This window comes from Simochromis diagramma, unplaced genomic scaffold (assembly GCF_900408965.1).
Source record: "Simochromis diagramma unplaced genomic scaffold, fSimDia1.1 OVJJ01000669.1, whole genome shotgun sequence".
In the NCBI taxonomy this organism is placed as follows: Eukaryota; Metazoa; Chordata; class Actinopteri; order Cichliformes; family Cichlidae; genus Simochromis; species Simochromis diagramma.
The window spans coordinates 4,298,816-4,320,554 of record NW_024387458.1 but is presented as its reverse complement, the minus strand read 5'-3'; the positions used below and the strand labels follow the sequence as shown (position 1 = coordinate 4,320,554).

Below are 21,739 nucleotides of genomic sequence, written 5' to 3'. Positions count from 1 at the left end.
GCAAAGACCACAGCATATGACTCACCTTATCAAACCATCCGGTGAGCCTTTAATAACTTCTGATACTGGTAGAGACCACTCCCATCACAATGCAAATCATCACCCAGGAAAAACTTTGTATTGGTTTTGCTGCGGAAACTCCACATGTAGATTTTTGAGGAACGAAAAAACTATTGACCTGTTAAGTCTGATGTCATTAGCCATTTTCAGGTCCAAATAATTCTTCAGTTCCCCAAGTCAAACAAACGGGGAGAAACCACTGAGAGTTTAAACATTGAACTTAATATAAATGATCACTCGGGGTGTTCACACAGGCTTAAAATGCAGACATCCATGAAGGAAAGGATTTCCAAGGTTTAGCTGGCTAAGTTAGCTGGCTAATAGAAAACTAAATATTAGCAATGTCTGCAATGTTTGTGAAGTTGGGTTAGCTGACATATGATCCGCTACTTGTTGGCTAGCTCAAAGCTATGTTAGGATAACACAAACACATTAGCAGAATTAAGATGTAGAATGAGCGTTAAATTTTTCTCAATTAAAGTTGTGGGTCCCTGAAAGCCAGAAACAATCACCATCACATGGCAGGAAGAAAACGCCGAAAATGGATAAAATTTCAGCCAGAAGAACGTCTGAGACGATACATCAGTAACACAAGGTTAGTAATTAATATATCGCTATGGTTTGGATTACTTGGATTAGTCATGTAATGCCTGAGAAACTCACTTAACAACTTGTCCAAATCTAGAAATACATTTAGGTTTCTATACATTTTCACTCCTGTTAGGTAATGTGGTAATGTTGCTCTCACCTCAATAGGTAACAAACCATCCACGAGGTCAGAGTGTCAACTCTGACACTCTGACTGTCTGCTTCTGGCCCCCGGGTTGCATATTTAACAGCAATACAATAGCAAAGACGTGACTCAAACCAAGCCAGCAAAACAATACCATGAGATGCCATCTCTGTCTGGGTCAAGAGTTTAGACATTTCCTTCAACTAGTCACCTGCACCTCAATACTTTATGCTTTCCTTCTACTTACTTACTAAAAGAAAAAAAAGGGCAAACACGTAAGGCTATCATATCCCTCTAAAGTAAACTGCAAACTTGATTTGATGAGGTGGAAACATTACAGAGAAATGTGACACCAATCTTTATGATAATGAAGGCCAGAACAGGTCGGTCAACATCACTTATCTGATTCAATTTCATGATGCACCCACTCATATTCTACAGAGATGTTCTGGCCCATGCAAATGTTCTTCCAAAAGCCTGTTGGCTGGCTTAGCAGTGGATGCAAATGTAGTAAATGTCACAGCAGCAGTGAAGATCTATGAAAATTGTTAAGATGCAGTGTTAAAAGTTCTCTATAACACTGTGTGCTCAACAGGTGGGAGCTCAACTCTAAAGAGTGCCTACTTAAACTGACTTTAAAGTTAAACCTGTCTATGGGGAAAGAAAGATCTGTTAAATGTAAAAAAATAAATAAAGATATTACCATACAGAAGCCTCGTGAAGTCGTCCACATTTGTCCCCATCCCTTTGGTTCACCTATCCAAAAAATAAAACTTCGATTTGATGATTTATCAGACTTATTCAGCTCCTTTAGGCTTTGGGTTTTACTCCACAATGTAGCCTACGTAGCTCCAGTCTTTAACGTACCGTTACAGCTCAATGAGACTTAAAAAGGAACCCGGCACACATACACTGTAGATCAACTCACCACCTGTGGCCTTTTGCAATGAAACTTCCGTGCATGCATCAACATTTGCACAAAACGGGGAGGAGCAGGTGCACAAATGACAACTTCCTCTGCATTCTGGTTTCTCAGCTGAGAGCAAAGAAGCTCTGCCTGACAATGAGACAAAAAAAAAAAAAACCACCGCTGTCTGGCTTATATGGCTTAGTAGGTCATGTACATGAGCTGCTGCCTGCCGGTGTTATTACAAAACTGCATGTGGTAAATGCACAACCACGTCTAGACAAGCAAACTAGAAACGAATGCAAAGTTATTCCACATAAAAATCAACAAATCTGACCCTCTCAGAATAAGCATTTATTTTTCAGACTCTAGCACAGGACCATCATGGACCACATACAGCCCAGTTTGATCTTAAGAGGGCCGGGCTAGCAAAACTCTTTTTTCTGAAGACGTTTAACCACGCAGTTCAAATAAAACAATGTTTGTGTTAATTCACAGGAAAAAAAAACATTTTCCATGGACCATATGTAAATAAAGAAATTGCTCTAGTAGAGAGGGTAATTTAATTATTTATTTGTTACTTAATAACTTTGTTGTAATATGAATGGCTACAGGTGAGGTCTTTATCAATGGAAGCAAATGAAAATACAGTTAAAATTCCAAAGCCCCCCATTGGGCCAGACTGGAGTCTTTGCCCCGGGTCTAATGTTTTACACCCCTGCTCTAGCATATTTAATGAAACCATGTAAAACTTTACCTTCATATTACAAATATTTTTTTAATTACAGGCCCTCATAGTGCATCTGGGTTATCAAAATCTAGCACTTTTTAATTTGCCTTATTTTTTTCAGCTGAAAAAACACATTTAAACTCTGCTAGAAACTGCAACTTTACACATTTTTACGCCCACACCAAGTCTCACAATCTGGGGCAAAATTCTTGTTTTTTTTTTCTACACAAATTTTTTCTACATCACTTATATATCACAGTGTCAGCAGCAAAACTCCTCCATTTTAAGGCAGGAAGCATTGGTAACCTAGATGTTTGATCCAACAGTTAAGAAAACTCAAACTATCAAGGTAACATGATTCAATAACTTGTGTTACACTGCTCTGCAACCTCTGCTGGCCTCTTTCACAGAGGCAGTGAAAGAGTTGTTGGGTCTTGTCCACACATTGTAAGGTAAGAGTAAAGGCTACTTCCTGCCAGACCTGTTTGTGCTCTCAAGAATGCAATTGTGCACTTGACTTACTTGGGTTATCTTGTAAATTAAAATAAAACCCATGTTTCTAAAAACTCTGGTGTCAGTCTTCATTTTATATTGTGGCTTATACGTATACAGGATTGTAATTGTGGTATTTACAGCCCAAAGTACAGCTTGTGTGTACTTTAATCGTGATAGGATTTACTGGCATTGACCGCTCTTTAAACCGATTAATTTACCTTAAAAAATATTTAGGTAAATTGATAATACACACATGAAAAATGTATCATGATATACCTCCAGAGTAGCTAAGTTTAATTTAGCTAAATAAAGTCTGGTGACAGTGCTTGGCTTTTTAATTAACTGGAGGAAGTATTTAGAAAACCTTGTTGTTGTTATGTCGCCTTCAGTGCACATACTGCACAGCTGGAGTCACAGGCCAGAACTAAAACTTAGCACTATTATTCTCATAATGAAAGTAACTGCTGTTTAATTTGTCTAGCTGTCCATGCAAGTTTTATATTAGCCTAATTTAGCATGCTAGGCTAAGTTAAGTTAGCCTAACTTCGCTACAATCGTTGATAGGCGTTTATTAGCTAATTTTGGCTTCTTTAAAGTCAGCTAAATGGCCCTTCAATGTTTATCTTCTATCATTTTTCCTGTTAAGGTTATATACTTACCAGTTAACGTGGAAATAAAGGTGGGAAGCTATTTTAAATGTGATTTTAGATAGCGATCTTTATGTAAGTCTTCTCCCTGCGTGCGGCTTTCAAGTGCGTATGTTTTCCGTTTTTGCTACTGAACCTGAACCTCATCCTGAACTACCAATGTGGTTATAAAAGCGTTTCAGAACCATATTCTGATAAAGGTGAGCTACAATTCCTCGACCTTTCACAGAAAGATAATTTTTTAAAGTTTTATTTTACTGACCGCTTTTTGTTTTTGTGCAAATGCTGAGTTCAAGTACGCCCAGTCTTTCAATCTTTAAAATGGTAAATTTAATTTGTAGCAGGAGAGATTTTTTTAGGAAGTAATAACCTAATGGGGATGTCTAATGCTTTCCCTCTAGTAGATATTGTGTTCTGAATCTGTCTTTCTTTTTTCTTTTTTTTTTAAGATGAGAATATAAATATCAACAGGGATGCAGTTAACATATAGCTTTGTTACTGAATCTGAATTTAACTGGTTAAACATTACCTTCTGCATAAATAGCACATCTTGCCAAAGCGGGTATCATAAATTCTCAGTTTCACTGCTTAAATATGACACTTTCATGGGTCTTTGGTTTTGGCTGAAAAACTAATTAGTATATTTATGACAATAAATGAATGCAGCTTCACTAAATTGGCCCCTCACTATTTGACAGGGCCTGGATGAATGGTTACGTTTGCCAGCAGAGGATGACCTGGATTGGACTGGGCTCAGCTGAAATGAGCAGAGGAGGCTGTGGTAGTAGCTATATTAGAAATAGAAATATTGGTGGTTGTTGCTATTGTGTTATTGATCCTCTATTACTGAAAGCGTGTGAGGAAAGCCATCAAATAAGCAAAGCTCAATCAGACACAGCTCACATTGACAGAAAACACGACGTATCAATCAAGTGATGTATGGCTGATACCATATTTTAAACTATAGACGAGATTTTTATTATTTCAGATCTTAAACTTGCATTTTTTAACTCTTAATGCAGCATGTTGACTCTAATTTTAATCGTTGCAGCTGCGATGATCCTGTTTTTATTTAAAAATCTTTTTTTTGATCATCAAACAATACTTTCACGTGTTTTCACATGTTTTCATGTTGAATTCTGTCTCATGATGGAGTCCTTCCTTGTCACTTCTCCACAAGAACCCGTGGGGTCAGGGCGAGTTGAATCCCATGTCAGGATTGTCCCCACGCTGACCTGTGCCTGACTGGCCTTCCAGCAAAAAGCCCCTGTGAAGGTAAGAGGAACTGGGGGTCCCCTCCCCTGGAAAAGAGGTTCCCTCCCCTTGACAGCTCCACAGAGCCCCAGCCACCTGCCTGCTGGGTCAGCCCCATATGAAAAGGGAAGCCCTTTGTAATCCGACGGGGATTACACCACCCAACAATGCACCGCTGAAAGAGCGACAAAAGCCCTGTATCAAACGCCGCCGAGGGGGAGCAAGACTATGATCTCCCACTACTACCAACACTGACTCCTCTGCTGCCTCTCATCTCCCCAAGAGGCTCTCACCCCCTTCAGCATTTGCTGCCTCTGTCCTCCTTCTGCCCTCTCTCATCTCCGGGATCTGGCCTTTTATCAGCGCATTCCTTTTAATTTGCATTGCGGTGTGGGGAGGGACAGCAGGTCTCTCTGATCTGATAGAGCCAGAAGAGAGAGAGTCAGGAGGCTCCTCAGGGCATGAAGGGTGTGTGTTTGAGTGTGTGTGTGTGTGTGTGTGTATCCTGTCCTGCAAACACACAACACTGCATTCTCCAGATAGGCAGTCCAGAGGGGCAAATAAAGAGGCACCCACACCTGTCTGTCGAGCTCTGTTTGTCTTTAGTTTAGAAGAGGAAAAGGAAGTAGTTTAAAAAGAAAGCGACACTCACCTTCAAACAAATTGGCCACAAAAATAGCTTAAAGTCACTCCTTCACCTTTCAAAATAGAAGATATCTCAAGATGGTGCACAAATTTAAATGCATTCATTTTAAAAAAAAAAAAAAAAAAGGTGTTTGGCCTGATTCTTGACGGTCTCTTGTAAATGTTTGTGTTGCTCAAGGAGATAAAAAAAAGCGGTAGTTTACTCTTCAGATTTCTTCCGAATCATTGAATTCCCAACCCACCCATTGCTCAAACATATGTCAGTGCAGGGGGGGCGAAGTTAAAAAAAAAGTGATGATAGATTGAGGACACGAAAGACAGAAGAGAGCAAATGTGCTGTGCTAAATCTACAACCTTCAGTCAGCCTCACATTGACTGACTCGGAGAGTTACCTCAGCTTGTGCTCCAATCAATGTTAGCCCTGAGAGCATTGAATAGAAAATCATTCAAATTGTATTATGTTAGGATATATGAGCCGTTTCAAAATATTAATTCAGCATTATTTGAGGTGTCTGTTAAGGACAGCAGTTACAGCTAGCAGTGCGTTGACTCCACTGAGTGATTGCACACCTCTATTACATGTGATGTATGAATGTGTGAGCGAGGGACCTATTTTTCATTACCAGGACTTTGTCCCTAGAGGCAGTTGTTAAAGAAGAATCCATGAATTACCCCTCTGGAACAACTGGCCCTTGTCATAAGCCGAGAGGAGAGGGAAAGTGAAGGGGGAAAAAGGGAAGCACAGCACTATTGATAGTGGTGGGATTGAGAGACTGGAAGGACGCCAGAAGAATGTGTCTGCCTTTGCTTGTGATCCGGCAACGCTGCCGCCTCTCCCTCTGTCCAGTTAATTGGAATACAAAGCAGAGCAGGGTCGATGAGAGAGCGGCGGTGAGGAGGAAGAGGAGGAGGAAGGTGGTGGTGTGAGGGGAGGGTGGTAAGCTGCTGTCTGTCTACAGCAACACTCAACCTTCACTGCTCGCTGGGAATTGACTGTGGAACCAGCAAGCGAGACCGACACACTGTCACTGGTAAAATGAACTGTCACCTTGCATTTCTCAGCCTCCTGGCAGCATCGAATTGGCCGCTTTGAACCATGTGACGTGACACTGATTGAGTTCTGGTTCCCCCCCTCCTGGGCTTTAAGGAAAAGAGCTGGTTTAATTTCAAGTGTACAAGCTTTCCATGCAAAGTATCAGGCAGCGCTTCGTACCTGCGTCTTTACACCAAAGCTTTCTCTTCTTCCTCACCACCCCTCATTATTTCATCGTGCTGCCTCGTTACGCTGCCTCTCAGCTAGTCTTGTTTTTCTTACGGCATATAGTCATGGCGGTCTGACAGGCACACAGAGGAGGAAAACTATTAGGGGTAGCCATTTGGATCCTGGAGGCAATCCCGGGGAGTATTAAGACGTTAACCCTGGCCAAGTCACTTGTCTCTCTCAGTTACCATGCTGATGGAGTGGGGAAAGGATGCAGTCGCAGTGGGACCCGGGAGACGGGAGCTTCAGGTCGGCCAGCGCCTCCAGATCCAATCGAGCCTGACTCGAATGGGGGATGGTTGTCAAGAATGTCTCAGGCTTGGCTATAAAGAGCCTCAGTGCCAAAACAAAGAGCGTGCCACTCATACCCAGGCAGCCCCTCTCCACAAACCTCAAAAACTGTGAAAGAAATCATGAAAATAAAAAGAATTAGGGGTACGGCAGTGCACTGGTACCAACCCATATCTACTCAGATTATAAGACTTTCAAATGTAATTGTTTATCATAGTTTTGTTTCCCTCCTACAACAATGAGGGTATAAACACCAACATAATTTTTTTAAAAAGGGAAAAAAAACTACTGAATTTCACAGACCAAACACCTCAAATGAATTTTGATAACAATAAAAAAAAAATGCATATGCAAGTTTGGTTTTAATTTCTTTAAACACCTTTTTAAGAAATGTTTAAAAGTCTGTTTTTCTCATCATTGCTAATTATAAAAATATGCCTGTTACATTTAAACCCAGTTATGTCTGCACACGGAGTGATGTCATCAAAGCAGTTTCACCTCAGCGTCCAAGAGTCGTGCTTCATATTAGGGGTGAAACACTGTGTTAATAATGCACATATAACACTGCTAATAACTGTGTAATTATTATTTTTATCTGCTCTTTCTACAGTTATAGTTCCACCTCTGTAATGCTTTCATTCTTAATTGTTTGCCAGAAAATACAAAACGCAACAAATCTGTCTTATTGCATTGATGCTAAAGATACTGTGACAACACCATTAACTGATACAATCATGAAGTGAAACTTACATATGCAAACAATCTATTAAACTGTAGATTTTTTTTGAATCGGTAAATTAATAAGTTTCAAGGATGGATGAGCTTAAGAGAGAAACTGCCCCCAAACAGTCCTCATAAACTAAGGAGGAGGAGAGACCCCTCTCAGAGCCGATGGGAAACCAAAGAGACGTTTTATATGGAGAAAAATGCTTTTTCTAATTTCACATATCCCACAGAGATGACATCAAATGTCTTTTTTTGTGCAGCCAGCAGCACAAAACCCGAACAAATTCATTGTAGTGCCAGGCTGACAGAGAAAGTTAAGAAATGTTAAAACTGAAGATGTTTATATTTATTTCAAATAATAAATAAAAGAAGATTCAGTGCACAGAGCTGTTTCCCCTTAAGTTTCTGATTCCATACACCTATTTTTAGTTCTTCCATTTCTTTGGTTAGACATTAATTTATGGTCTCGATCTTAATAAAGGTCAATAGCATTTAAAAAAAAAAAAAACAGGACAAAGATGGAAAATGAGTCCTTGTTTGAACTGTAATTTGTTAGGTTTGATAAATATTCTAAGAAGTTTTCAAGAAACTGAACAGAACCAAATTTCTTTCATCCATTTATTTTGATGTCTGTGTCTTACAGTACAAGAGAAAATGGTGTTATCCCTCAAAGCTGTGTTTGATATCTTCCCTCTGTGGTATCTTTAGGATGACCAACCCCCGGTTATGCCATGAATACTGTATCTAGTTTTCCTTTGAAGCCCGGGGACCCTGCAGAGTGACATGCGACAGAGGAACTGGTAGAAAACCAAGGAAGTGAGCCTGGCAATAGACTTGTAAAAGAGCCTGCAACAACTGCAAGCAGCATGGGGTACAAACAGCACTGGGTTGACCTCAAGCAAAGTGCAGGGAGGGGGGCGGACGTGCCGGCTAAAGACATCTGAGGAAAGAAAAGGAGGCTGTTTTTGCTGGAGCTATTAATAGTTTCGACTATATTTGCGCCTGTAACAGTTTCTTCTTTGTGTTCCTTTTGTGTTCATTAACCATTCTGTGCTCCTCTCCTCTCTCTGTCCTACATTCCCCGGGCGAAGGCGAAGAGGGCTGAACTGATCCGAAGGTGAAAAACATCCTCCTCCTCCTCCTTTCTCCTCTCCCCCAGCTGAACATCTGTCTCCGTGGTGTTGGCTGCAGCACCGACTCTGACACCTCCAGATGGAGAGCCCGCTGGGAGCGCTGAGGTATTACCTACAGAGATGGCAGAGATCGCACCTCTGGAATGAAGTCCCACACTTGTTTTCCACACCGTCCCCCTTTTTTGTTGTTGAATCTGTCACTATTCACCTTATAGGTTATCGCCTTCCCAGTCCTTGGCCTTGCGACTCATCTGAAGAGCAGGCTGTTGGTTTGTAAAGAAATGCATGTCACCAAACCTCTCTGCTCCTTTTCTAATTTACAGTAATGGGCCGTATGGTATTTCAACTGTAACTTCTATTCGTAGGACTGTATCAATTTTTAATATAGTTGTCAGAGGACTGCATACTCATGCAGATATATTTCAAATGATTTCCATTTCCTTAAAACTTGTTTTTGAGCAGCCTCGGAGAGATTAAAGTTTGCACAATCTGGAGCACAACCTAAATGACCTACAACCTTATTAGTCTCAATATTAAAAGCAATACCTGCAAAGATCTGAGAGACTTAGAGCGCACTTCTCTGAGCCTCTCTGGTGTCTTGACAGATTGACTCTGCATTCATTTGTGCCTGAACTCTGTGTGAACCTCAGCTTTGGGGAAAGGGGCAGCAACAGGCCAGTGCTGTTGGGGCAGAAACTGTGTGCAAACCTAACACCCAGTGCAAATATTGAAACTGCTGCCCCTTCAACATCACAAGAAAGTAGGCGGTCAGGTCCGGCGAGCCTTTGGCTAAAGGTGAAACCAGAGTAAGCGCTGAGAGGTTAATTGATTTCATCATTTTAAAAGAAAGATTGTTAAATTTTATAAGATACAAATGGACTTCAGTGACAACCTGTGACAACCTGTGTCCCGGCAGAATTTGGGTAACAAATCGAGCCTGAGACCTGCCTCCCTGGAGTTTGTTGTCATGTTTAGAGCCCCTGGAGGTATTTCGAGGTGAAAAGGTCACTGAGAACCACCCCATGTGTTGTGAAAGATTCCTCTTGTCACATTATGCAAGGGGACTAATAATAGAGGTAAACATACAGGGGGGGAAATAAGTTTTTAAAACCACACATAACTTTATTTTACACAGTGAAACAGAACAAATTCTTTATCAGAATTTAAAGTTTGATTGGACTGAATCAGAATTATCTAGATACTCTGTTTTTGTTTTTATTTTATTGCACACTCACACACGCAACAAATACAACTCTTATTGCATTTTATAGGCTTTATTAAGCTAAATTGTTTCAACAACTGTTGGAAAATACCCTGTAAATAAATAGTGCAAACGGTAACACTGAGTACATCAGTGCGCCAACAAACAAAGAAAAAACAGCATGGAGGTGTGTAATAGAAAGATTAAATGACTACAAGCAGACACTGCCTACCCTGTATAGTTCACAAGTCCACAAGCAATTTTCAGTTTTTTTCTGGAATGGTGCAACTTTGGGGAAAATGTGAAAAACTCTGCTCGGGCCTCCAGTTATATTTGTAGTCACGGTTTAGTTTTTCTCTTGTGTCTTTGGGGAGGCTTCAGAGGTGGAAAGTTTCTCCGTTGGTGCCGGGGTGTTGACTAAAACACAGCCCAGTTTCTCCCTTTTCTTCTGCTTCATCCTCCGGTTCTGAAACCAGATTTTCACCTGCGTCTCATTGAGCTCCAGGCTGGCCGCCACCTCCACCCGCCTTGCCCGCGATAGGTATTTGTTGAAGTGGAATTCCTTCTCCAGCTCGGTCAGCTGCTTGGTGGTGAAGTTAGTGCGGATCACGTTGTGCTGGCCGGGAACACCGAACTCCGACACGACTGCTGTGGAGAGAAATGGATGAATGGGATGATAGAGGAAAATGAAAGTCGTGGGGCTAAAGAGTGGGCTTTAATGACGATGAAAATGTCAGCGTGAACAGAAGAAATGCGTGAAATATTAGCTGCCAAATCATTTGAGGACAATCTAAAACACTTTGGTCTAATTATATCAGCTGGATGGGGGTTTTACGCACGGGGAACAGATCCCGTTTGGTTTCTAAACTGCATTTCTTAGCTCTGATTTCCTCATAACAGACCTGTTTTGGGAGGATTCCTCTTCACTTTCATCCAGTCGAAAGTTTTCGAAGTTTCCTCCACATGCTCCAAATCCCTTTCCTTACATGGAGGCGGTAACCTTGCGTAAACACTTTCTGAATATTCTTGCTGCCTCTGATCCCCGCTGCCAAAATGCAGATACTGGCCTCCCGGTGCAACCCCAGGCCCACAACTGTCCCCGGTATAGGGAGCCATGTTTGTGGCGAGGGGTGAGACTTGTGCATGGATAAAGCTCCGGTCCTGCTCGGGGGCGAGGCCGTACTGGTGATGTCCGTACTCCAGAGGTGAGCCATACACGGAGTTGCCCGGTCCCGCGAACGGCATGTCCAAGCCTACGTGGTTCTGGTGGTGCAGAGGGAGGCTCGGAGTCTGGTGGGGCGCCGAAGTTGCGACCATTACACGTCCGTCCGGTGCGTAACTATCACTTGTTGCGCAAGAGTTGGAGGATGTATATCCATGGTTTAAGTTGTGGTATCCGGCCTTTGCGCTGAAAATATTTGCTCCCCGGTTGCACACGGGGTAATCTAAGTATGAGTTCATCCTGAACCTGGGCCTGCCGTTTGTTCAGAACTGATCAAGACCGTGCAGTCATTAATCGGTGCTCCCTTTGCCCTAACCTTCTAGGTAGTATGTCAAAGCTGTAAAACTGCCTTCCACCCTCATATCACCTTCCTGACACACCATGTGACCCGCCAAACGCCAATGGCAAGGGACCTACAGCACTCTGTCAAGTCTGCAGACTCGTCCATCAAACGGCCTCGCATTTACATGACAAATGCTTCAATCAAACTCGCTCATCCATCTGATAGGAACGCAAACAGGAGGACACATTTTCAGGCCACAGTGTTACAGGAAGAAAAAAATGATAAATGAATATGAGAAAAAAAATGATAATAAAAATGATAATAACAAAAAAGTTACTTTTTTCGAGTTATTTTACTCTTGAACAAATAATATAAAATAACCTTTTCTATTAATTTATGGCCTGCAGCTGTTTTAATTGTGATATCATTTGTTTTTCATGCACTTTGTTTAATTCTCTGTTCTAAATGACATGAATGAAGCTAATTTCTATACTGAAAATACACTTTTTGTAGCTGCTTAAATAACTGGCTTATTATTAAAACACGTTCGGACTGAGTGAACCCTGCAGACAGACACCGAATCAGGCAAGGGGGGAAAGGCATTGCAGTGACTCCAGTGATCCATCATGGCTCCTTTTAAAAGATTGACAGCTTGTTTGGCCCATTTCGCCCATAAAAGAACAAAGACACGTTTAAGAACCATATACAGTCTTTTTTCTCCACAGCGTCTTTCTTTTTCTGCTTAAAAGTTGTTCACACTTACAGGGTAAAATCCTCCAAAGCCTACAAGCTCCACTCTCCTCTTATAAGAGTTAATGTAAGGTTATAAACCTCAGGCGCTAACTAAGCTCTAATTAAAAGAGAGAAATTTGCGCTTGGCTCTTTTATTTTGGAGATCAAATCTGGTGGAATAAATTATTATTATTATTATTATTATTATTATTATTATTATTATTATTATTATGTTGGGTAAATTACAGCAGTGAACCTTTTTAATTTAAGGTCTTAATTATTAAACGAAAGTTAAAGTCGAAAAGAAAATAACCGAAACTTTGCACTTAAAACACACAGCAAATGATTTATAAATACAGATAAAAAACAACAACATTTGAGACTAATATTCTGATTAATTAGTCAAATAAATAAATAAATAACGCATGCATGGAAATATATCAGTATTGCGCTTCTTTATAAATCCACACCGTGCGCTACAGGTGGGTCAGCTTGGGAGCTTGCATGATTCTTTCCTGAGGACTGCAGCTCTGTGAGAAATACGAGCCGCTCAGGTCGTTTCCTCGCAGGTTGGGGTTTGGTGTGTGTGAGCTTGTGTGGGTGCTGTACTGCACATCGAACTGCGGGCCATGCGTGAAGCCTGAAACTGGATATTTAGAGTAGTTTGCCGGGTACACAGGCTGCTGCTCCTGCTGCTCCTGCTGCAGCTGGGGCCTGAGCGGAGGGGAGGCCGGTTGGTAATCCCCTCCCAGATGGACATAACCCAGGCTCGACAGAGTGGGGCTTCCCGGGGCGGAGGGGGAGGACGAGGGCGAGCAAGAGGAGGTGGTGATGGCTGGAGGGAGGCCCTGACCTCGCTGGTCCTTTTTCTGCTTCATCCTCCGGTTCTGGAACCAGATCTTGATCTGCCTCTCGTGAAGGTTGAGCAGGCCGGCCATCTCCACGCGCCTCGGCCTGCAGAGGTAGCGGCTGAAGTGGAACTCCTTCTCCAGCTCCACCAGTTGCGCGCTCGTGTACGCGGTGCGCGTTCGCTTGGAGGCCGGGGTCGCGCTGCTTGGACTCTTCTCGTTCACGGGGCAGTCTGTAGAGACAACAATGTGCACGGGAACGTGATCAAATTAGAAGCTTCCCCTTCAATAACTCTTTAAGTTTGCACATCTTTTAGTTTTAGTCTTATGTCTCATTAGCTGACCCTCTTCCTGCTATGACCCCCCCCCCCCCCATTATAAAAAAAAAGCAAAAAGTAAAAGATCAAAAGTAAAAACAGCAAATTAAAGTTTAATCAGTAAATAAAATCAACAGCAGAACAGAATAAAGGAGCAGCGCAGTGGACACATAACGTTACCACAGCTTCGCGGTGCCTCTGGTGCTCTGTGAGCAAGTTAGTACGCATGTGCTAAAGGGCAAAGTCAGCAAGCTCCAAGGCTAAAATGCAGGTGATGAGTTTGTGTTAGAAGTCTACGCATTTCAAGGATGTTCATTTTGACTATTTGTGTGTGTGTGGCGGGGGAGGGGCAATTTCATATGCGTTTAATGATTTACTAAATGAAACCCAAATATAAAAATACATTTTTATATACAAGAAGAAGTGCTGTCCAGGCTCGTTCTCGTTTGGTTTATGTGTGTCTGATGTCAAATAAGTAAGATAAGATAAGATAAGATAAGATAAGATAAAACTTTATTAATCCCTCGGGTGAGTTCCTCTGGGAAATTCGGTAAGTCAGTTGATACTGGACATTTGACTGTCTTATGCCTTTTATTTAAATATTTTTTCTGTCATAAATCATGAAAGTCTCTGATTTAGGTTCAGAGAAACTGTATTTAAAGTGGAAGATAATTGCAAAGAATAAAAACGTGAGTTTAAATGAAGGAGGGCCATCTCTATCTGTGTGTTTCCTGTTTTAATAAGCAGCATTTCTGCGCTGATGAGTCATTCTGTCTGTGTCCTGTTACTCTCGGCTTCGTCTGTCCCCCCAAAATCGATTAAATCTGAATATTTTTCTATGTAATAAACATGACATGTGAAATTAAATTATATTGCTTGGTCTGTTTTATTCTTAAAACAAATGTCATCCTAAATCCTGAGCCAGGGCCTTCCCCTCGCATGCCTGATTGCAGCTTTAATGCTGAACTGCAGGGAATATACGCTACATTAGGAGCTACGTTGAAGGGAAAATGAGTGGAAACGGCTTCATTTAAAATCCTCTGCTGCTGCTGGTTTATGTCATACAGACCTGCGACTCTCCTCCCGGGTTTCTGATTTGAGTGTCTGGACTCTTTCATCCAGGGGAAAATCTTTCTGCTCATTGCAAACTTTGGGTTTTGCTGCTTTGACCTCCGGGGAAACGTGCCATGCTCAGACACCTCCACTTGCTGCTGAGGAGCACCCTCAAAGCCGCTCACACCATCCGGAGACTCGCTGAAGAGGTCACGGTGGTGATGGTGATGATGGTGGATGCTGTGTGAAGCGCTGCTGGTTTTCTGCATTTCCATTAAACGTGCACAGGGTCTCCTCCTCCCCCTCCTCTCCTCCCCTCCCTTTTTGACCTTGTGGCGAAGCGCTGGCAGCCAAATGTCACATGGCAGGTTTCCACAGAGGGCTTCTTGGCCTGAGACGATCCAGCAAAAAAAGAAAAAAGACGGAGACAGAATCAGGGAGGAGACTAAATGATCCATCTTATCAACTCAATAGTATGCTGACATGAATAGCAAGCCTCTCCAAGCCAGAGAGGCGACGCAGAATGAAGAGTGTGCTGGAGAAAGAAAGAAAAAAAAAAAACACACCAAGAGGAGGATAATCCTGTAAAATCTCTGCAGAAATTCAATTATTATCCTCTTGTTCACCCTTTGCAATTAATATGGACCTCAGTGGCCTACAAATTCCTTTTATTGTCATTTAATTATGTAAGTAGCATAAGCAATATATAAGGATTGCAGAGTATTAAAGGGGCAGCTTTATTGGAGGCAGTCTTTTGTTTGATTCAGATTCAGGGCAAGAGAAAAAAAAATAATACTAATTGACAGATATAAATAGCTAAAATATAAAACCATACATTAAATACAAATATAGCAAATAACAGTGTTTTTATTCATGCTTTCAGTGGTGCTGCGGGAAATTAAATTAGGCCTGTATGACTGCTAATAAATAGCAGCCTTTGTTCAGTTAATGGATAGCCCTGCGTTGGGCATTTTTTAAGGGGGAAAAATTAAACGTTACATCACAGTTTGCTAAGAAAAATCCATCAATTAAACGCAAAATAAAAGAAAAGTGCTTTGTGCGCCGCGGCTGGTTTGTGCGCATCTTCTCGGGCAATTAAATTTAATTCACTTTTCTTCCAAAATTAAAGAGAATGAAATTATTAAAGGCGCAGTTTTAAGGACGAGGAGAGGGAGTGAGCAAGGGAGAGAGGGAGAATAAGACTGGAGGCATGCAGCTTTATGAACTCTGGTTGAACCGCGGCTGGAGTCGGGCTCGTAAATCATAAAGACACATAACCCAGTCCGCGGCACAACAGCTCGGCTGCCTTACCTTCACAACCTACATTCATTCCGCTGCTGAAACAATCCTGCACGCAAACAAAACACACCGGCTCCTCTCACCTTTGGAAAACCTCCCGGATTAGTGAATAATCCCAGCAGAAGCACGCGGCTCTCGTGCGTTAAGGTGCACGCGACGTGGCTTTGAGTGGTGAAGGAGTGGACAGTGTTTCTGCAGCTGCAGACCGCCCTGCGTTGCATTTCTGCACACAGGATCGGCGTGTGTGTGTGTGTGGATGTGTGTGTGTCTGTGTGTGCGCGTAAAAAGGAAGCCTTTCTGCTGATCGTGCAGGCTCAGTTTCATGTATGGTAATAGGCCTGCGATAAAGATAAGAAAGGGGATTTTTACGTCTTTCTATATGGCAAATTGACTTCCTCTACGTTTCTGCGGCAATTAGAGCAGAATGAAAACCCAGAAACATTAAGTTGGCTCAGCAGAGGGCAGGGGGAGCTGAAATATTTTTGGCACTGAAGTCGATTTGAAGTAGATTTAGATAAAGAAAATGGCCTGTTAAGGAGATGCTTCCCACCTCCACCACCACCACTACTGTCATGCATTAAAAACACCCAAAGGCTACCAGTTTTAAATTTCACCGCGAAGCTTTCGGGGCGCAGAGAAATCACACTTCTATGAACACACAGGCAGCCACGTCTTGTTTAAACAATCCTGGGAAGTCGTCCAGCTGCTGTAACAATAAATTCAGACATCCAGTTCAGGACCGATGCCAGAGATGCCGTAAATTACTCAGCCAAAGAAAGCTATCAGTGTTTAGTCTTTATACCAAATGCATTCTTTGCGTAATGGATCCTTTCTTCCTTAATTTAAAAGAGAGATCAGAGAGGTTCATTTCAAAGCACCAAAGTGGAGACAGACCGCGGTCAGCACAGCAGCATCCATTAAAAAAAGAAAAGAAAAACTTGTAACGAGGCCTGGCTTGTGCTGGCTTTGGTTTTTGGTGACCGCTGCAGCGGATCGATTGGCGGTGCTTTGATCTCTCGTCTTCACGTTTTACTCGATCTCTTTGATTGGCTCTTGAGGGTAATATTTAACTCAGTGGCGTTAATTAATGCAAATGGACGTCTTTGATCTTTGATGCGTGCCACAAAAATGTCTCATGGCAGCCGTGGGCCTTCTGTCCAAAAGGTCTGATTTACCTCACGCACACTGGTGCAGTTATTTTGTGCAATCACCGTTGATTAAACTGCTTCCTATATTTGGCCAGAGCGCTCTGAGAAACCAGATTTATGCTCCACGAGTCGCATTTTACTGATTAAACAAAGACTGAATTAAAATAAACGTTAAAAGTGGAATTTAGCAGACGGAGAAAAAAGCGTGACGTGTTGTGTTTGCTCCAAAACGTTAAAAAACATGCAGACCTGCAGAAGAGATGACCCACCCCCACCCCCCTCACCACCACCACCACCATTTTCCACATTTTGATTGGCTCTAGTTTACCAGGAAATGTGTTGATCCATGCATGCTGAGAGTCACAGATGATTAAATGCATTTGAATGAAATATCACACTTGCCCTTCACACTATCAGCTCCATATCTTTAACCTGATTAGTTTTGGTTTATTTTGTTTAAGTTGAATTTTCGCCTGCTTCTCCAATTCAGGGTCTTGAGCCTATCCCGGCTGAAATTTTGATAATAAGTTAGTTATCAAAATTTCAGTCTTGCAAAACATTCTCTGTGCCCCACATGTAGGTTTTGTCTTTTGTTTTTGTTTTTTGTGGCTTTGGTCAGCTCTGAAAGTCTGCCGAGTACCGTCTGCTTGAACAGCTGTACAGCTCTCCATGTATGCTGATGAATCCGACCAGATGTAGCTTATAGCCCTGGAAGGTTCAACTACAAGCTGCCTTTGTGCTAAGACATTCCCATCAGTCGAAGCTGCAATTTGTGTGGCACTGAATTTCTGAGATTTAGTCCTCAGCCATAACTGCTTAACAACTAGCATGCAGCTACCCTGCTTAACTCCTTTGTGCTAAAGTGCAAAGTATTACCCTCAAAGGTGCCCAAAGTAAGGTCTAACCCTAATGTGTGCCTTTGAGAAAGAAAAGATTATGTCTGTTAGAACTATCGTCTCATTATCAAACAGAATTTCAAAGACAAAAATCATTCTGATGGCATAGGAAGAAAAAAATACCGGATTATAACTGATGGTGCATTAACGTGCAAGCATTACTTTAATGTTACACATATGGTTATAGCACAATAAAAAAAAGTTTTTTATTCTGTTAATAGGATGCATTAACACAATTATTGTTATTCTGCAAAGTTATCAGAGAAACAATAGCAAATATTTGCTTTTGAAATGTAGTGAAAGTAGACAGAAATACTTGAGTAAAGCACTGCAGGTGCACACAGGTGCACATATAAACATAAATCCTCCTGAGAGCCTATAAAAAGCGCCATAAACACACAAAGAAAAATCAGCAATAAGTGCGCTGTTTAGACAAAAACTGCCCTCTGATATATGAGACGTGGAGGCTGGTTGTGTGTGTGTGTGTGTGTGTGTGTGTGTGTGTGTGTGTGTGTGTGTGTGTGTGTGTGTGTGTGTGTGTGTGTTGGGGGTGGAGGTGCAGATGGACTGACCTGATAAGTCAGTTTCCACTGAATAACGCATGCACAATAAATATAAATACAAATAGGTTTGATCCTCGTGGAATGTCGTTATCACTCATGTATGACAACATCCCCGAGCTGCACTTTACGCCCATCACTCGCGATCTTCCTCATCGTCTTCTCTCTCTCTTCTTCTTCTTCTGTCTGGTGTTTGATGGACACACACAAACACACACCCTCCACATACCCCCACCACCTCCAGCCGCCCTCCACTCAGTCTGCAGGCCTGCTGACAAATGCAGCGCACTGCAACCGCTCCTGTCAATTAGCTGCAGGAACCACGTGTGCGCAGAGGAGGGGATTTATTGCCCCGAATTAATTCTCTTGAATCTGCGGTGGCAGAGGCTTGATTCCCCACGCAGGCAACACGAGCGAGTCGATAACCAAACAAATACTCATAAATAACCGTGATTTAAAAATGTTGTTTGGCATCTATAAGCAGTAAACAAACAGCAGATATATATGTATAAGTGTTTGTTTGGGTAATTGTCAACAGCTGCACAGCGCAGGCTGAACAGATGTTACGCAATATATAATGTGTCTTTACGGGAGGATTTTTAAAAATAATGTGCATTAATAAAGCTCCTCCTGTCTTCGCCTTTGATTCATTTGTTGCCTTTGCTGCTTAGAAATGCTAAATATAACCGCGTTACTCCCGAAAACTTTAATCAAACTCACACTGCGAGTGCGTAAAATCCAACTTTGGTGAACTTACTTTTTTCCTTCTCCGGTGCCTCATGCTTTTCCTCACCAGGCCGGCTTCTCCATCCAGTCAGGTCCGTTGGAAATGTTTGTTTGAGGTCCTCCTCCTCACATTTCCCCCTGGCTGCAAACTACAACTCCTCCTTGGACTATACGGACAGTGGCAGTGAAAAGGAGACGTGACAAATGATGTGCGGAACAATGCCCACATTCAAGGCTCGTCCGGCAACTTTCCCAGATGTCATATTCTTTACCCTCCACCCTCCCCAACAATGAGGCGCTAAAAGGGAGGAAAGAGGAGAGAAAACAGCCAGCCAAACTGTGCAGAAGGCCTGCAGCTCTAAAGGAAAAAAAAATCACACACACCAGCACGAAATATCAAATGTAGCGCTCATGTTGCACTGATACACAAACAGAAAGGAATTTTCTTGTCTTCTGGACGAATGTTTTTCTTCCCTTCTAGGTGATGTGTCATCATCTACATACTCCCCAAGATGCGAATTTGTGGCTGCTGCTGTATTTACACAAATTCGGATCTACAGGGTGGATATAGGTGACAGATCCTCCGTCTCTGCGGACGTTTGGACAAAAGCCTGGAAGAATGAAGTCAGCTAATTTAAAAATCAGATTTAAACATGATCTTTTCACTTTTTGAACCGTGACACTGGATATTTCTGGACATTCAGCAATTTTTAATTTAAAAAAACCCTTCATAAGTTATACTAAAGGCTTCATTAGTGATTAATAAATATTATTGACCTGTTTAAGTCATCAATAAGAAAAAAAAAAGCCAGATTGTGAAAAATCCCCTGGGTTTATGATGTTTATCCCTATCTCATGCTGGAAATCCATGTATGTCATGTATGTAACAGGCTATTAAAGCCACATTAAATACTTCATAGATTTTAATAAGTCATTAACAAGTAATCTATCAAATGTTTCAGACATGGAGCAGCATGTTAAATGTTAATAAGTCACAAATAAAGAGGATTAATACATGCAGTCTGCAGTTTTTAATATTAGTAACTTATTAATAAAAGGTTGCAATAAAAAAAACTGCTGTACAATTAATTGCAGGTTAATTAGATAAAGATGAAAATTTGGTTAACAAGCCATTGATGAAAGGCTTAATTTATAAAATATTTAGTTATATGTAATACTGGAAGTGTTTAAACCACAAAGTCTTCAATTACAGGAAATGTAATACATGCAGTCTGCAATTATTAATGTTACTGACTTACTGATAAAGACTTAATTATCAACAAGTCATTCAGCTGACAGCCAGATATGTCATTATTATTATTTATTTGTTTTTAAAAACAACAACAACAACAACAACATCAACATGTTTGTAGATTTATAAAGGTCAACGCATGTTGCTGGAATTTATGCACAAAAATAAGTCTTCAGTTCAGAACTTATAAATTCATTTATAGATGAGAATAGTTTTAATATAAAGTTTGAAAATAAAGTTTATTGCTATTAATGCCAATAAGTTATTACTGTATGAAAATCTGAAGTTGTAACTGTTTATATCTCGTTGATGGGGTAGGTTAATTTCCAAGAATTGAATTATAAATGCAAATGAGAAATTAATAAGGGGTTTAATGTCTCAGCTTTCCAGTTTTAAACAAAGGTTATTAGAATTTGCTGAATGCAAATACCAGCAGCTGTTATTAAGACATGAATAAGATGTTTTCAATTTTTTTTAAATAATATAAAAAATTGCAATAATAAGAATATTGAGACAAGCGGTATGATACAACACGTTACACACTCAACCGAGTCATTAAAAACAGATATAAAAGTTAATAAGTCATTAATATGGGCTCATAATAACCCGTTCTGAGGATATATATAAATTAGACAGAAGTTTGAGCTTTTAAATGATGAACGCTATCGTTAGAAGAAGGTTGGACATAACAACACTTTATGTTACTACATTATTAAAATACTTTTAGTTAAAAAATCTGCAGGTATACACCTTAATACGTTTTTTAAAGGAGTAAAGTAACAACAATGTCATTAGTAAGGAGCATTAACCACAATACCTGCAGTTATAAGTGTTTATGTCTCATTAATAAAGGTGTTAAACCACAAAGAATGTGATTATAAATGGAAATATGCAAACACTTAGGGGTTTATTACATCAGGTATCCAGTTATAAACATAAAAAGGTTATTAAGATTCATTGAAAGCAAACACATGCAGTCAAGGATGTGAATAAGTCATTGTTATGGTGTTTTGATAACCCGCTCAGATCACCAAGTGACCAAATCTGCACTTATTGATGTTTCAAAGTAACAGTACTAAGTTATAAGTCATTAAAAAAGGAGGTAAATGACTAAGAATGCAATTGTTAAATGTATTTGTGATTATATAAGTTAATAAGGAGTATTGACTACAGCACCTGGAGTTATAAGGGTTTCTTTACTCATTAATAAATGTGTTTAACTGCCAAAAACTATAGATGGAAATGTGCAAATAATAAAGGGTTTGATGAATCAGGTCTGGAGATATAAATGTTAATGAGTTATTATTAAATGGGTTCTGA

At 40.9% G+C, this 21,739-nt stretch overlaps 3 protein-coding genes across 8 annotated transcripts in view; all 3 read right to left on the bottom strand.

Moving 5' to 3' along the window:
- The window catches only part of skap1 (src kinase associated phosphoprotein 1), a 38,887-nt gene extending 35,148 nt beyond the window's left edge, over positions 1-3,739 (bottom strand). Inside the window, exons 1-3 of one of the 4 annotated variants that reach the window (XM_040014413.1) lie at positions 3,585-3,739; positions 1,661-1,850; positions 1,497-1,549 (exon numbers count right to left, since the gene is read on the bottom strand). In XM_040014413.1, coding sequence (XP_039870347.1) covers positions 1,497-1,536 — 40 coding nt within the window. In that variant the 5' untranslated portion in view covers positions 1,537-1,549; positions 1,661-1,850; positions 3,585-3,739. The remainder of the gene's footprint in view (positions 1-1,496; positions 1,550-1,660; positions 1,851-3,584) is intronic. The other 3 variants (XM_040014412.1, XM_040014410.1, XM_040014411.1) reach the window with 3 other exon arrangements.
- Positions 3,740-7,307: 3,568 nt separating this feature from the next.
- hoxb1b (homeobox B1b) lies at positions 7,308-11,923 on the bottom strand. The gene is made up of 2 exons (XM_040014419.1): positions 10,986-11,923; positions 7,308-10,731 (listed from the first exon to the last, which is right to left on the bottom strand). Exons 1-2 carry the CDS (start codon positions 11,542-11,544, stop codon positions 10,430-10,432), a joined length of 861 nt encoding a protein of 286 aa, XP_039870353.1. The 5' UTR covers positions 11,545-11,923; the 3' UTR covers positions 7,308-10,429.
- A 700-nt stretch (positions 11,924-12,623) lies between these two features.
- Positions 12,624-20,134, bottom strand: LOC120723099 (homeobox protein Hox-D3-like). Of its 3 annotated transcripts, none has more exons than XM_040014416.1 (3): positions 19,199-20,134; positions 14,555-14,929; positions 12,624-13,401 (listed from the first exon to the last, which is right to left on the bottom strand). In XM_040014416.1, the coding sequence occupies exons 2-3, from the start codon at positions 14,811-14,813 to the stop codon at positions 12,797-12,799; spliced, it is 864 nt and encodes a 287-aa protein (XP_039870350.1). In that variant the 5' UTR covers positions 14,814-14,929; positions 19,199-20,134; the 3' UTR covers positions 12,624-12,796. The 3 variants fall into 3 exon arrangements, with proteins under 3 accessions (XP_039870350.1, XP_039870351.1, XP_039870349.1); XM_040014417.1 differs by lacking the exon at positions 19,199-20,134 and adding an exon at positions 15,921-17,225; XM_040014415.1 differs by lacking the exon at positions 19,199-20,134 and having other exon boundaries at positions 14,555-17,225.
- Between the last annotated feature and the right edge of the window lie 1,605 nt (positions 20,135-21,739).

Excerpts from the sequence above, each read along its gene's own strand:
- hoxb1b (XM_040014419.1), bottom strand. The coding sequence starts at position 11,544 with ATGAACTCATACTTAGATTACCCCGTGTGCAACCGGGGAGCAAATATT. Across the intron at positions 10,732-10,985 it reads GAGGAATCCTCCCAAAACAG|CAGTCGTGTCGGAGTTCGGT; the intron begins GTCTGTTATGAG and ends TTCTCTCCACAG.
- LOC120723099 (XM_040014415.1), bottom strand. The coding sequence starts at position 14,996 with ATGGATCATTTAGTCTCCTCCCTGATTCTGTCTCCGTCTTTTTTCTTT. Across the intron at positions 13,402-14,554 it reads ACCCGGGAGGAGAGTCGCAG|ACTGCCCCGTGAACGAGAAG; the intron begins GTCTGTATGACA and ends TTGTCTCTACAG.